General features: G+C 28.9%; 1 protein-coding gene across 3 annotated transcripts; it reads left to right on the plus strand.

The window, feature by feature from the left end:
* The first annotated feature begins 81 nt into the window (after positions 1-81).
* Positions 82-13,235, plus strand: LOC127288025 (uncharacterized). Of its 3 annotated transcripts, none has more exons than XM_051315217.1 (3): positions 82-323; positions 9,346-10,403; positions 11,493-13,235. In XM_051315217.1, exons 1-3 carry the CDS (start codon positions 88-90, stop codon positions 12,740-12,742), a joined length of 2,544 nt encoding a protein of 847 aa, XP_051171174.1. In that variant the 5' UTR covers positions 82-87; the 3' UTR covers positions 12,743-13,235. The 3 variants fall into 3 exon arrangements, with proteins under 3 accessions (XP_051171174.1, XP_051171175.1, XP_051171176.1); XM_051315218.1 differs by lacking the exon at positions 82-323 and adding an exon at positions 5,617-6,038; XM_051315219.1 differs by lacking the exon at positions 82-323 and adding an exon at positions 6,719-7,077.
* The last annotated feature ends 932 nt before the right edge of the window (positions 13,236-14,167 follow it).

Genomic DNA, 14,167 nt, shown 5'->3' on the forward strand with positions numbered 1-14,167 from the left:
AAAAAAAAAGTGAATTATTCTTCGATGAACGCTATGCAATTAAGAAAATCAAATCAGGCGATTGGGTGATAAGAGAGTGCGCGTGGAATGGAGGAGCCACAAAAGCTCTTTCGTCTACCAGGGACAATTGAAGAGGAAGAGGAACGGGAAGTTGAAATCGAAAACCATTCACAATATCCACCAAGGGCAGAATCACCTTTACTGGGACAAAAGGGAACTAACACTGTCACAGGACTTGCAAACTTTCCAAAAAACGTTACTCTCGTCAGAGTTAGCACTCAAAGTAGCAGTATTGGAGGTGTTGGTCGAACTGATTCCACGAGGTGAGTGATCTACCATCAAAATTTAATACCCATTATTTGACATTTATCATTTTTTTATGTTCTCCAAAAAAAAAAAATCGTCATTTATATATAATTTAAAAAAAAGACAAGACTTGAAAATTCGATATTATAAATTTTAATTTTTTTAAAAATCGATAAAATTTAAAAATTCCATAAAAGAGATTTTTAAATCCGCAAATTAAAGTAGACATATGGACTGTATGCAAATTTATTTATTTTTTTTTTATAAACTGAGGAAACGAGCAATTAAATGTTTTAGTATTAGCGAATTAATCACCACATATAAGATTTACGACAATGACGTCTATTTTACACTATATATTGTATTTATTAAAATGATTTGTTTATTTACAACAAAGTATATGTTCAATCGAGCATTTCAATGACATGCGCTTATAATATCAATATAGAGAAACAAAAATCGGGAAACCTTGAATAATTGGAAAAATAGCCTTTCCCCGCACATTATGTGTCAAATCACGTGTGTAAGAAAATCCCGAGATGAATTTCCCACAGATACTACAATTACTTCAATTACGACTGACACTTAATCGATCTTGTTGGATCTTAAATTACGCAGATTGACGCTGAGGACAAATTGCGCTTTATCTATACCACATATCATTGAATTATGTGATGTTCTTTCTCGTTAAAGATTTATGATCAATGTGATTCATTATAGTTTACATTTATTGTCAGGATGCCACCTGTTACTAAAATTTTATTAAATCTTTCATATGTGGACTTAATTTAATATTTGAAGATTATTAATTTTAAATATTATTATTAAAATTTATTTTTTATTTATAAAATAGCCAAGTCACTGATAAGAGAAAAATAGTTTATGCAAAACATTTAAATTAAACATAGTTATTTTCAACAAGGTCGGAAGAGACATTTACGGAAGTAATAATCGATTTGCTGATAAACCTCACATCTTGACAAGCTAATCCAAAAATAAATATTTCGTCACTAGGATCACTGTTTTTTTTTTTCCTTCAAATTCTTTTTTTTTCTTCTTCAAAAACTAATATAAGTTCTTTGAAAATATATTTATGTTTGAAAATTGGAAAAATCTTTAAATCTCTCAGAATCCAAATTAAGATGAAGAAAAAGGAAAATTTGTAAACAATAATTCAAATTAAGATAAAAATTAGAATTCAAATGATGAAAATTGATATTATAAAAACTCTTGAGAATAAATATATTAAATTGAAGAAAAATTGTAAACTTTACAAAAAAAAAGAAAAAATGAATGAAACCTAAATTTTTGGTCTACGAAATTTTTTTGATTATCTTCAAAAACTTTATTGTTTTTTTCGCTCTTTTTTCTTTGTAAAAATCAGTAAATCAACATAACAATCAAAACGTCACAACCTCTAAAAAACAAGACATAAATCAGTTCTTAACTCTTCAAGCTATATTTATGATTTTACACCTATTCTCAGCGGATATGAAAAAAAAATACACACAAAATGTAAACTTCTTAACTGAAAAGTGTAAAAAAAAAATTACACTTTTTTTTTGACAATATTCTTTTGTTTAATTTCTACTCATCTTAACCCTCTGTAAAACAGATGGCACATATTATCAGAAGCTGTTGACAACTCGTTTAATATCACTTTCAAACCTAACAACGTTAAATCTCATTGAGAGCACACAAATTTTATTGAAACGAAGATCAAAAGCTCTCGAGAGTATTCGTTTGATCTCATCAAGTGAAAGATGTATTGTGATACTTGCTCTCTTTTTATAATTATAATTTATTTTCACATTAATTCTCTCGTATATTAAATAATTATTTTCTTTAATATATTATCTGGCGAAACTTTCACTGATTGAAATTTATTAGGGTATATATTTAAATAATTTCTTCCCAGGGATTTTTATGAATTCATGACTATTAAATATCCACTTTTTTTAAACACTAATATAACATAGAAAAAAATAAGATTTAGAAAAAAGAATTAAATTTAAATTAAATTATAGAATTTTATTTAAAAAAAAAAAATAGTTCTGTAAATTCTTGATTACGTAACCAAAAGTCAATGACAGTTTAAGGAAACTTTAAAAAACACATTTTTCCGTGTAGTTAATTTTAAAAAAAGTTCAAACAATAATTATGACCACTTTAATTATAATAATAATATTTATATTTTATTTACCCAACTTATTAATTAAATTTTATTAATGAAAATAAAAGCATCAAACTGTTAATAAGAAAAACATTTTTTGAAGTTAGAACACTTTTCTTAGGATCAATAAATTTGTTTCTCAATGTATAGGAATGTAAATGTCGCACACCCACTGAGAGAAGAGATGAATACAGATTGTAATACAAAAAAAAAACTTGTTCGCCGAATATGAGATATAATCACGTCATGAGCGACAAAAAAGAAGTTATACATCCCGTGGATCATTGTTACTTGAGGACTCGTTAGTCTTATTACGAGCGTTTATCGAAGTCGGCAAGTCTCTCTCTAAAGTGACCTCACAAAACCAAACTGCTGACTATAAGCTCATGTTATAAAATTGCTTGCAGTACATATAAGTTTTCTAGCGACTTGGCAAAATATAAACGATTGCAGAGGCGCGAATGTTACAGTTGTGGTTTAAATTGTTTAAAAAAGTGCTTATTTTCGAGGATGCGACGAAAAAATAGACGACAACCAAAAAGCAGAAGACGAGACAGTGGGTTCGTTCATTAAAACAGGTAGAATTCTCTTAAAACATAGAATAACGAGGATATACGTTTTTATTTTGAAGAAGAATTTTCATTTTAATTTGATATTTTTTCAATTCATTTCACTTTATTGAAATAATAGTGCTTGTTTCTTTTTTATTCAAAACCTAAACAATTTGAAAAAAAAACTAACTAGTTCTCAGTACATACTAAATAATTGATTCTCTAAAAACACCATCAATTATTTTAAAAAAATTTAAATTATAAATATAAAAAATATGATAAAATTATAAATATTTTCTAATTTATTAACAAATGTCTACTTTTTCTCACGAAAATATTTTTATCTGTTGACATAAATTCAAATCAGAAATAAAAAATTTATAAATTTTAATGTGCAGAAAAAATGTGACTATGGTTATATCAATGTTTCGTTAATCGAGTGTTTCCTCTTAACAAGTGCTGAATTTCTATCAGAGCTCACGTTACATACTTCTAACGAGAAGGTTAGCTTGATGATCTTTTATCTACAATCTGATTAACAATATAAATCTGAATATCAGAATGTTTCTGACGTCAATTTACACCTCCGAGTAAAGATTCAATTTCTATCCTATTTTACTATTTTCATCTATAGTCCATTCGTGTATAACAACTTCTATACTAAATGAGTAAAAATTACAATAAAATTTTTTTTATTCAGCAAAATTTACTGCCATTGATTTAAAGAATGTGAAAAAAATTGCGACTTCTGAAAATCAATTAGCTGATACATACATTTTAAGAATTCAGTCATAAAAAATATTTAAGAAAATATTTATTTTAATTACCTCAAAAAAGGAGAATCAATTTATATAAAAACTTAAGTTTTCAAAATCAAAATATTTTGTAAATTGACAAGTAAAAAAAAATTCCCTACTTGAAAATCAACGATAAACTTAATTATAGATGATTTTTTTTCAAACGAAACGCAATCTTTTTTCAAAGTATTTAAAAATGATTTAGCACCTGCAAAAATGATGTAAGCAGTGGTTTTAAAGAAGTTGGCAAGAATGATTCCGATAACAACTTAACAAGTCAAGTATCTGATAAGAAAATCTCTCTTCGTTAGTCAGTCAAAAGAGTGGCATATGTCGAGGTGACTTAAATGATTGAGTATTCTTTTAATTTTAAACCACATATCGGCACGGGCCATAATCACGTAAAATCCAATCGTCGCGTGACATCATTTAATCATATCATCTTCAACGTGATTTTTTTTCCCAAAATCGATAATAATCTTCACACTTGTATATTTACATCTACAATGTATACACTTCAGTTGTGATTCATAAAAAAAAAAAAAATCAGGAAAAATGTCCAACATTTTTTTTTTTCAAGAAACTAGATAAATCATAAACGATTAGGAACGTGTTATTAAAGGGTTGACTAAAGATCTAACGATCGATATTATAAACTTGTATTAAGAGACATATACCAATAACGCAATTAAATAGGGGAATCCTGCCTTCAAAAGTGCGACAAAAAACGCAAAATTTATGTGCTTAGACACACACACACTTTGTGCAAATTAGCGAATAAGAAATGCTAATTAATTTGACTTAATTGTAACGTCGTAAAAGAATGGCCGTGACAGAAAAACGATAAAATGATTCGAAAAAATCGTTCTTGTTTATGTCACTTTTATAATTTCAAAACAAAAACAAGTTTTTGAAAATTCATCTATAAAAAATGAAATTCATCTATACAATGTATGAATAAGAATGCAATAAGTTTTTTGAAAAAGATCAAAACTTTCACTCCTTATTCAAAAAGAAAATGGAAAACAAACCCATAAATTCAAAGTTTGATACTACAAGAGCGAACAATGAGAAATATTTTTTTGGCTAAATCATTTTCGAAAAGATTATTGAGACTTGAACCTACTTCCCTTGAAAAATGCGCTTATCAAGAATTTCTTTATCTCATTAATATAGCTATATCAATTTTTTACAGCGACTTCATTGCATTGCAAACAATTGTGATGGCAACTGAGGCAACACATTTATCATCGTCAAAAGTTTTGTCTGTATAAAGGTGTTTCTCTCTTTCTGTAAATTCATCAGAATTGTCTCCAGGTTGTTATGACGTCGTAAATTCTATTTTTTTTTTCACAAATAACAAGAGTAAACCAAACTATTAGTGACTGATAAATGAAGGCTGCTGGTCAGAGATCCCACTCACATATAAGAGGTTCTTCAAACGACTTAAGCGGCTAGTGATACTCTACTTGTCACCTCGTATCAAACAGTGAACCACGTTTGTGATTGACACTTCGATTTTATCATCGAAATTTAACTACACTTGGATTTAATCATTAAACAAAATTTCTAATTTAAAAAAATAATTATAACCCACTCACCAAACTGCAAACTGCTTTAGAAAAACTCCAATCACACTGAAGGGTCCAAATTCGTGTAAAAGAATTCCAAATTCCTTCGACGAAACAGCAAAATCATCCAACGAAATGAACACTTTTCTTGGAAACTGCATCTGAAAATATAAATACAAAAATCAGTAAATAATTCCATTGATAAGAATCAAAACACAAGATTAGAAAAAATTGATTAAATTAGAGATAAGATAGTGCATCTAATCAAATTTTAATTGCGAAATAATGATCGCAGTTTCAATTCAAAAAAAAAAGAAAAGATAGAAAGTAACATTGTAATATAATTTATTTTCAATTGTACGGAAAATTACAGAAATACAAGAATTTTAATTCAAATTCAAAATCTAAAATTATAAACTGGAAATGTAATTGAAGTGAAATTATAAAGAGGAAATTTGGTGAAAACATTGAAAAATTCAACAAGATCAAAAGTTTTTGTGACAATGAACGGGGATATTACTAAAAATTTGCACTCATGCTCGCCGGATTCTATAGAGGAGCAAAAGTTATTGCCCTCATGGAGTCATCCGCCAATTATCGTCCAATCTCAAAAAAGTCCAAATCATTCATTTCGAAGCAGGTATTGTTAAAATTCAATTATTTTCCAAAATAATTTTTTTTTTTTTTAAACATCAACCCAAACGTTATTTGCAAAATTTCTTGTAAATTTTATTTTAATGACAATTTTTAATTCTAAAACTTCAAGTCTTTATATTTGCCCATTATCATCTTATCAGTTTGAGTGACGATTCTGATAAGACTATAGTGCCAAGATCAAGATAATTTGCAGTGATGATAAATAATAATCATTGCACAAGGCTATTTTTATATGCATCGTCCATGTACTAATTAATAAAAAGTATATTGTCTTGACAGAAAGACAAAATTCTAAAAAAAAATCATCGATTCCTAATTTTTACTCCCATATTCTGTTTAGCCTACTATTTGTATAATAAATTTTATTAATTAAAAAAAAAACTTTATTTAAAAAAAAAAAACACCCTCAAAAAACATGTTTCTATTTTAGTTTCAAACAAATATTTTTCAACAAATCTGAAGAAAACATGATTAGTTTAAACAAATGCAGGAAATTAAGTTAATTTTCGCGCCGAGACTGGTGCTATATTTGACATGAGTGACACGAAGAACGTACACGTTCCCCTCTGATTTACGCTCGGTAACAAATACATTGGATGATAACGCTTATAATTTATCACTGTTGAGTGAAAACGACGACGTCCTTACTAGAGGAAAGAGTCTGAGATTGATCACTGTGGTTGTCATACGCTTTCGAGATCAGTTCCGCGATACACTTTTTTCCCGAAATTAACAAAACTGAGAATCATTGATTTACAACTTGATATACAAAATATATTTCCTCCTTTTTTTTTATCAAAAGAACAATAAAATATATAACATAAACAAATACGTTTAAAGAATGATGAACAGGATCTAGTTCCAATAAGACAAAATCAATAGATTTTCATGTAATATATACGCAAATATTTATAAAAAAAAAAATTAATTAATTAATTTTTAATGAACATTATTCAAAAATTGGAATGGCAAAAAAGTTAGTGCAAGATTCAAGAACAATGTATGATGAGAAGAAGACCATCGTGAGTGGCAATTAATTTTATAAATGAGCACAATTAGTTTGTCATTAATCATTTTCTAAAAGAAACAGATTTTTCTCAAATAATCGTAACTCCTCTTATTCTTCTGTTATAACATCTAACTACATTTAAAATTACAATTTTTTTTTTATCAAACTTATTTCTATTTCCAAAAATTAGCAATTAGGATTATTCTTTTCTTACCATATAATAAAAATAATGGCTTACTTTAATTATTATTTAATTTCCAAAGAATATTTACTCTTTTTTAATTTAATAATTTTAAATATTCACAATATGATTTATTAAATTGTTTAATAAAAACTTCAATTTGTATTCCACTTATATATGTATAATTCGTCTTTACAAATATCAGCTTATCATAACAAGTTCACGTAACCATAAAAAAGTTAGAGATAAAATTAATTCAAAAAAATGTGGTCTAACATTATTCAAATTAATTTCAAATGAAATACAAATTATTTGAAACGTAATATGATTGACGATAGATCAAAATAAAATTTGAAAATTATAATTTAAACCACCCACTGAAATTTCGACACAAAAATTTTACTTGCAAAATAGTAAAAACGATTATTAAAGATTTCTTTATTTAATATTAAGAATAAATATTATATAAATAACTTTTTTGTTTCGTTTGTCAATAATAAAGAAAGAATATTTAGAAAAAATGGAAAATAGAGAATATAAAGTGTTAGAATAGAATTAATAAAGTGTTTTCTAAAATGTATGCATCATCTATTACAATTATTAATAGCCATATCTTATTATAATGAACAAAAGAAATATTTTCTAAATTAAAATAACTTTAATGTTTTTCGTAACATAATCTTCATATAATACAGATGACATTGTCAATTTTAATTAATCATTTGTGGCCTTTGTATTTAAGCAAGGCCAAGACCTTTAGATGATACTCTTATCACTTAAATAATAAAAAGAATAGTGACTATGGATTATAATCATTAACAAAATCCAACATCGTGAAAAATTATGTCTATACACTTATATTTCGGAAGAAAAAAAATATTAAAGTTTAAAAATTTTCAGATTTTATATAGAATAATTTTTTTTAATTGATCAATTAAAATTAATTTTTAAAAAATTAATTAATTTCAACTTAATGTAAACTAAGTCAAAAAAATTTAAACAAAAATTAATTATTAATTATTATTTAAAAATTAAAGCAGGGTCTGTATTCATTACACGGATGGAGAATTTTGATCGTGACAACGTCTTTTTTAATTAATTAAAATATATTTTATAAGATTTTTATTTAGTATTCTTTTTGTACTTAAACACACTGAAAACCAAATAATTTTTATTTGAATTAAATAAATTGTATTTGACCCAATAATTTTTGTATTTGAAACAAATACCATTTAATTGAATCAAATAAATTTTTTTTTAGTGCATAAAATTAGAATAAACTGACAATAATTTCCAAACAGTTAAATTAAAAAAATTTCAAAACGAAATGCCACAGTATTCTCAATTGCTGGAATTTTTTATTTTCCAATAAATTGAAATATTTACCTTAATAACGAATTTTCAGCTTCAAGGAGATTTCTTTCAAACTAAATAGCCCTCGGAGATCCCTACTTTCAAGTTAAATTTCCATTCAGAAAATGTGAAAAATAACCGTAAAAATAGACCGAGTTCTAAAAAACTCTGTGTAAATTCTGTGTTCTTCAAGATAAGATACCCTTTTTTCTTTTGCCCTTATCGTTGAAGTACGTAACACCACAAGCCATCCAGGATAGAATCTGCAAAAAGAAAAATTAAAATACTGTCAGCGCTGTACTAAAATATAATTAAATCTTTAACTGGTCAGTAATATAGAAGGTTATAAAAAATTTCATTTTTAAATTTGACAAAAATAAGTGTGGCATCGAGACTTAACCTAAAGTAATCGAATAACATAAAAATCTTGAAAATATGACTCTAACCTTAGTCTGTAACTGATGTATCACTTTCGACTATAAAAGATCTGCTGGAAACACGCGATTTTAAACATTTCACTATTTTAAATTAAAAAACAAATACTTTTTTTAAGATTCAATCGAACGCGATTTTAAAAATTTCGAACACTCCCGGAACTTAGGCAAATTAAAAAATTGACACTCACAACCACATTTTATTTGTGACGTCTAAGAAAAACCAGTTTTTTGTCACCCAGCTGTCTCAAATTTAATAAATCCTCAAAATAATAACAAAGAAACACTAAAAATAGCTATTTTGTATTTGCAGAAGCCGATACAGGCCAGGACCGGTGCGTAAGCTCCGTAGAAGAGCAGTTCTAAAAAGCGGCGAGTGCAACGTTCTTCAATCACGAATTTCAAGACGATCCTTACGATTTCTACAGGACATTTTCACAACACTTGTCGACACACAGTGGCGTTGGACCCTATTGTGTTTTACACTTAGCTTCCTACTATCATGGTTGGGTTTCGCACTAATCTGGTGGCTAATAGCCTTCACCCACGGAGATTTCGATCCTCGACACCTTCCCGACTTTCAATCACAAAACAATTGGACTCCTTGTGTGACCAATATCTTCAGTTTCACCAGCTGCTTCCTATTTTCCATCGAAACACAACACACTATAGGTTACGGAGGCAGATCCACTACAGAAGAATGTCCAGAAGCAATTTTCGTCATGTGCATTCAAAGCATCTCAGGTGTTATGATTCAAGCCTTCATGGTTGGTATTGTCTTTGCAAAAATGAGTCGACCCAAGCAAAGAACACAAACTCTTCTCTTCTCAAGGAATGCTGTTATCTGTCAACGAGACGGTCTTTTATGTCTCATGTTTCGGGTCGGTGATATGAGAAAGTCACACATCATTGGGGCCACAATACGGGCTCAAGTTATTAAATCTAGAACTACCAAAGAGGGTGAGATTCTCCCTCAACATCAACAGGAACTGAATGTTGGCACCGATGGTGAAAATGAGAACATCTTCTTTATTTGGCCGATGACAATTGTCCACAAGATTGATGCGGATTCACCATTTTATCATTTGTCTGCTGAAGATATGCTATCCGAGCGTTTTGAAGTGGTCGTCATTCTGGAGGGTACTATCGAATCAACAGGCCAAACAACACAAGCTAGGTCCAGTTATTTGCCACAGGAAATCCTTTGGGGTCATAGATTCGAATCTCTTGTTAATTATTCTAAAGAGAGACAAGGTTATGAAGTCGACTACTCTTTGTTTAACAATACAACGCAGGTCGATACTCCTCTGTGTTCTGGAAGGGAGCTAGCAGAGTTTTATAGAGTTCAAGATGAACTTCGCCATGGAACTGGTAAGTTTTTCAAAATTTTTTGACAATTTTGAATATCTTTTGTTGTTTGGTTTGGTAGAAATAATAATGAATCATAGTTTAGTTATACTGTAGTTATCAAAATTAAATTAGTCGCGAATATAGAATTTAGTCGTCACTATTGAGTTTAGTCGAAATAATTGGATTGTAAAAAGAAAATATGTATTGACGCTTTCCGTTTTGCTTTTTAGAGATTTAAACAGCAACAGTGTAGTTGATTTTCTACCTAACAACACTTCGGATTATTTCAGATTGGGCACCTGGTTTTTATTTGCGATTACACAACGCAGCAAGGTTATAGTTAGATGCTAATAATTTTCGCACGCAAATTAAATTAATCAAACTCGCTTGCTAATTAACTGACTGCTTCCATTCAACCTTAATTATTTTGAGCTTGATAGTCATATGTAATAGCTTTGCTTATTGTTCCTTTGTGTTTGTCTTTTGTCTCATGTTTGACCATCTTTGGTGCTGGTATCGTAGATGGAGTTGGCCTAAGGAAAGTATCTAGTGAGCCAAAAACCACACCTGTTATTCTGGGTACAATGAACCAAGGTAATGGCTCAAGTTTTCTGATGCCGCCTCAAGATACAACCCAAGGACTTCCGAAACTTCACATTGAGATACCATCGATCGACGACTATCCTGATGTTTAATTAGGAAACATCGTTGTCCTCTGCATGTTAATTTATTGGCAAAGTGTTGTGTCGTCAAGCATTGTCTTGTCAAAAGTCATCAATTTCGATATAAAAATCATAATGGTGGTAAAAAAAACTAAACTAATTTTTAAAAATCAACATCGAGTATAAAGGTGCATGTTTTAACCAGTAATAACGGATATCAACAAAAAAATAATCAGGTTTACTAATCGGGTTTAGACATCAAGAATTAGTATTTTTGTTTAAAAATTGTTTTCGAATATTAAAAAATTAAGATTAATTTTCACTGTTTTTTTTTTATTATTATTCATTTGCAAAAGTGGGTTATATTAAGAATCCGGTGCCCTAGTTCTGTATAAAATATTCACTTTCGAAAAACGACAATTTTGTTAAGAAACAGACTCGATTACAGGTTACTTGGTTGATGAAGATATCATTTTGGATCCTTACCATGATGTTAATTCACACTGTAATCACGTGATGCATCGTCAAACCGCGATTAATGGCCACCACTTGATGCATTCCGACAGCATAAGAAGTGAGACAAGCTTAGAAGACAGTGGATTGGGTCGCAGTTTTTGTAGGGATAGTTGTGTAAATACTAGTCACACATCTCATCATGGTCCAAAAGAATCAAGTCATTACAAAATTGTTGAAATAGATCCTGATGCTATTCAAGTAATTGGAGACACGGAGCTTCAACAACTTCCAGAAGCTGTAAACCGGGAAATTTTGAGGAACAGCAGAGAAATTGTTTATGATGATGATCCACGCGATCATGATCATCGAGAAGTTAATCACAAAGAAAATAATCACAGGGAACTTAATCAACGTGAATCGGAACTAAGAGAAGAAGCACTACTTATTCCAAAACCAGTTTTCGCAAACAATATCAATAAGAAGAACTATAAATACCTGCTTCTTGATGAGGAAAGAAGATCTTTAAACGGTTCGAAGAGAAACCTGAGTAATCGAAATCTTATACTATCAGAAGATGATAAAAGATCTTTGAACGGTTCTCGGCGAAATTTAAATGGATCTAAAAAGTATCTTCTACTAACACTTGATAAATCAGATAGTAATAAAAATCTTTATGTGGGCAGTAGGGAAAATTTGATAGTTTCTCGAAGACACACAGGCAGTAAAGAAATGTTGAATGGTATCAAGAAGAACATAGTAGGAATCAAGGGATCAGAAGAGACGCCCGAATTAAGAACAAGGAGAAGAACGAACGAAATGATTATCGACGGAAATTCTGAGGTGGAGAAATTGTTAAGAAAAAGTGCTCGAACTGGATTACAAGAGGTTGTGGTGCATCGTTCAGAAAGAAATTCTCCTTTTCAAGAAAATATAACTCTTAATTCGAGATTAGAGTCTAAATCCCGAGAGGAAGTTTCGTCTCGAGATTCTGATCTTTTAAATGAAGGATTTCCTTTAGAGAATAATAAATCTGACAAGTTATCGGGCAACAGTGTTGTTATACGTAATAGAAGGAGTTACGAGCATGCCCAACTACAGGACGTTAATAATAAGATAGCTAGGCCTAATAGTGGTAGCAGCTCCTCAGATAGTGACAGTACAACTAGAACTGCTAGTTCCCTAGGTCTTTCTGGGATACCAAATCCTCCTATAAGAAAGCCAGTCCCTTTTACCAGTGTCTGATAAACGATCTTCCTAATAGTAGATAAGTAATTTATATAGTCAATGATGTACTTGACTTATACGACAATTTTATACACAACACCGCAAGTGCCAAGTATGTCACTATATAGATATAATCAAATATCACTATCTACCAGATGTTAGATAGAGAACTCTGTGATTTGTTATAATAATTCTAATTAGCAGCTCTAGATTGTCTTTTTAACAGTAACGAACGGTCAGAGAATGTTTTATTACGAAAAAATAAAAAACAATTAGTCATATAGATTTAGAATTATAAAATTTTTTTAGAAATTTAAAAACTTCAGTAGAATGAAAGGGAAAGTTAAAAAAAATTTGTTTATAATTCGGATCTTTTTGTTTTCCGGTTCAACTCCCACATTCTTCAATACAGTAATCATTTTAACGAACTATATATAATTTCGCTTACCACAAGATAGTTCAATATTCTTTGATATTTATAGATTTTTCTTTCAAAAAGAGGATTTTTTTTTTTAAACAAAATTTTTAGATTATCAATGGATTTAGAATATCAATAATTTACTTTCTCTTTCAAACTGCATTCACTCAATTAACCGCTGGTCGGTCTTTTAAAACTAGGATATAAAAAAACTGAAGCAAATATTTTTATCGACAATAATAATTTTTTCTCAAAAGTACCTTGTTATCTAGATTAATAATTCAATTGATATTGAAGAAATGAAATATCAATGTATGATTACAGTATTAGAGATTATGATAAGAAAAGTTTAGAGCAGTATGATGATTTGTTTTCTTTTGAAAAATTACATTACAGGAAAATTGAAGAAAAATAATATAAATTTTTTATAAAATAATGAGAATTTCTAAAAACTAATTCTGATTTACAGAATAAATAAACGATTAATACTGCTCTGTCTAACAATAACTGCCCGGTGGCTAGTACAAGAATATTAAATTTTTTCTAAAAAATGTAACTATTAGTTAAGGGTGCCTTCCTTAAAACTAAGTAACTGAATGTAATTAAGTGCCAGATGTAAGTTATTAAAAGAAGAAAAATTAAATAATTTAAAAAAATACCATTCTTTTTCTATAATGAAAAAACTAAATAATTAACGCACAGACAATAAATGATTAACAATCAATTGTTTAATTTAAGTAAATTGAAATGTTAAAAATCGAATTAATATTTATTGCTTCAGATGTACCATACTTATATAATAAGAAAATAAATGTTACTGCGTAATTTTAGTGTAAACAATTTAGAACGCGTATTCTTATTTACTTATAATAATAAATAAAATAGACAATCGCAGGACGAAACTTTAAAAATTATTTGCTTGTAAATGAAAGAAACGCTTACTGTCAATTATATTACAATCTGTAAATAATACTGTGATTTTTAAACGTAATTTATGAGAATGTTGTTTCTAATGAACTGCAGTT

Source organism: Leptopilina boulardi, unplaced genomic scaffold, assembly GCF_019393585.1.
Source record: "Leptopilina boulardi isolate dan_hultmark-lab unplaced genomic scaffold, ZJU_Lbou_2.1 LbouV2_38, whole genome shotgun sequence".
NCBI classification, from domain to species: Eukaryota; Metazoa; Arthropoda; class Insecta; order Hymenoptera; family Figitidae; genus Leptopilina; species Leptopilina boulardi.

Bases quoted from the DNA above. Each gene is read 5' to 3' on its own strand.
- LOC127288025 (XM_051315217.1), top strand. From the start codon at position 88: ATGGAGGAGCCACAAAAGCTCTTTCGTCTACCAGGGACAATTGAAGAG. The intron at 324-9,345 runs GTGAGTGATCTA...TTGTATTTGCAG, and splicing joins GGTCGAACTGATTCCACGAG to AAGCCGATACAGGCCAGGAC. The intron at 10,404-11,492 runs GTAAGTTTTTCA...ACTCGATTACAG, and splicing joins TGAACTTCGCCATGGAACTG to GTTACTTGGTTGATGAAGAT.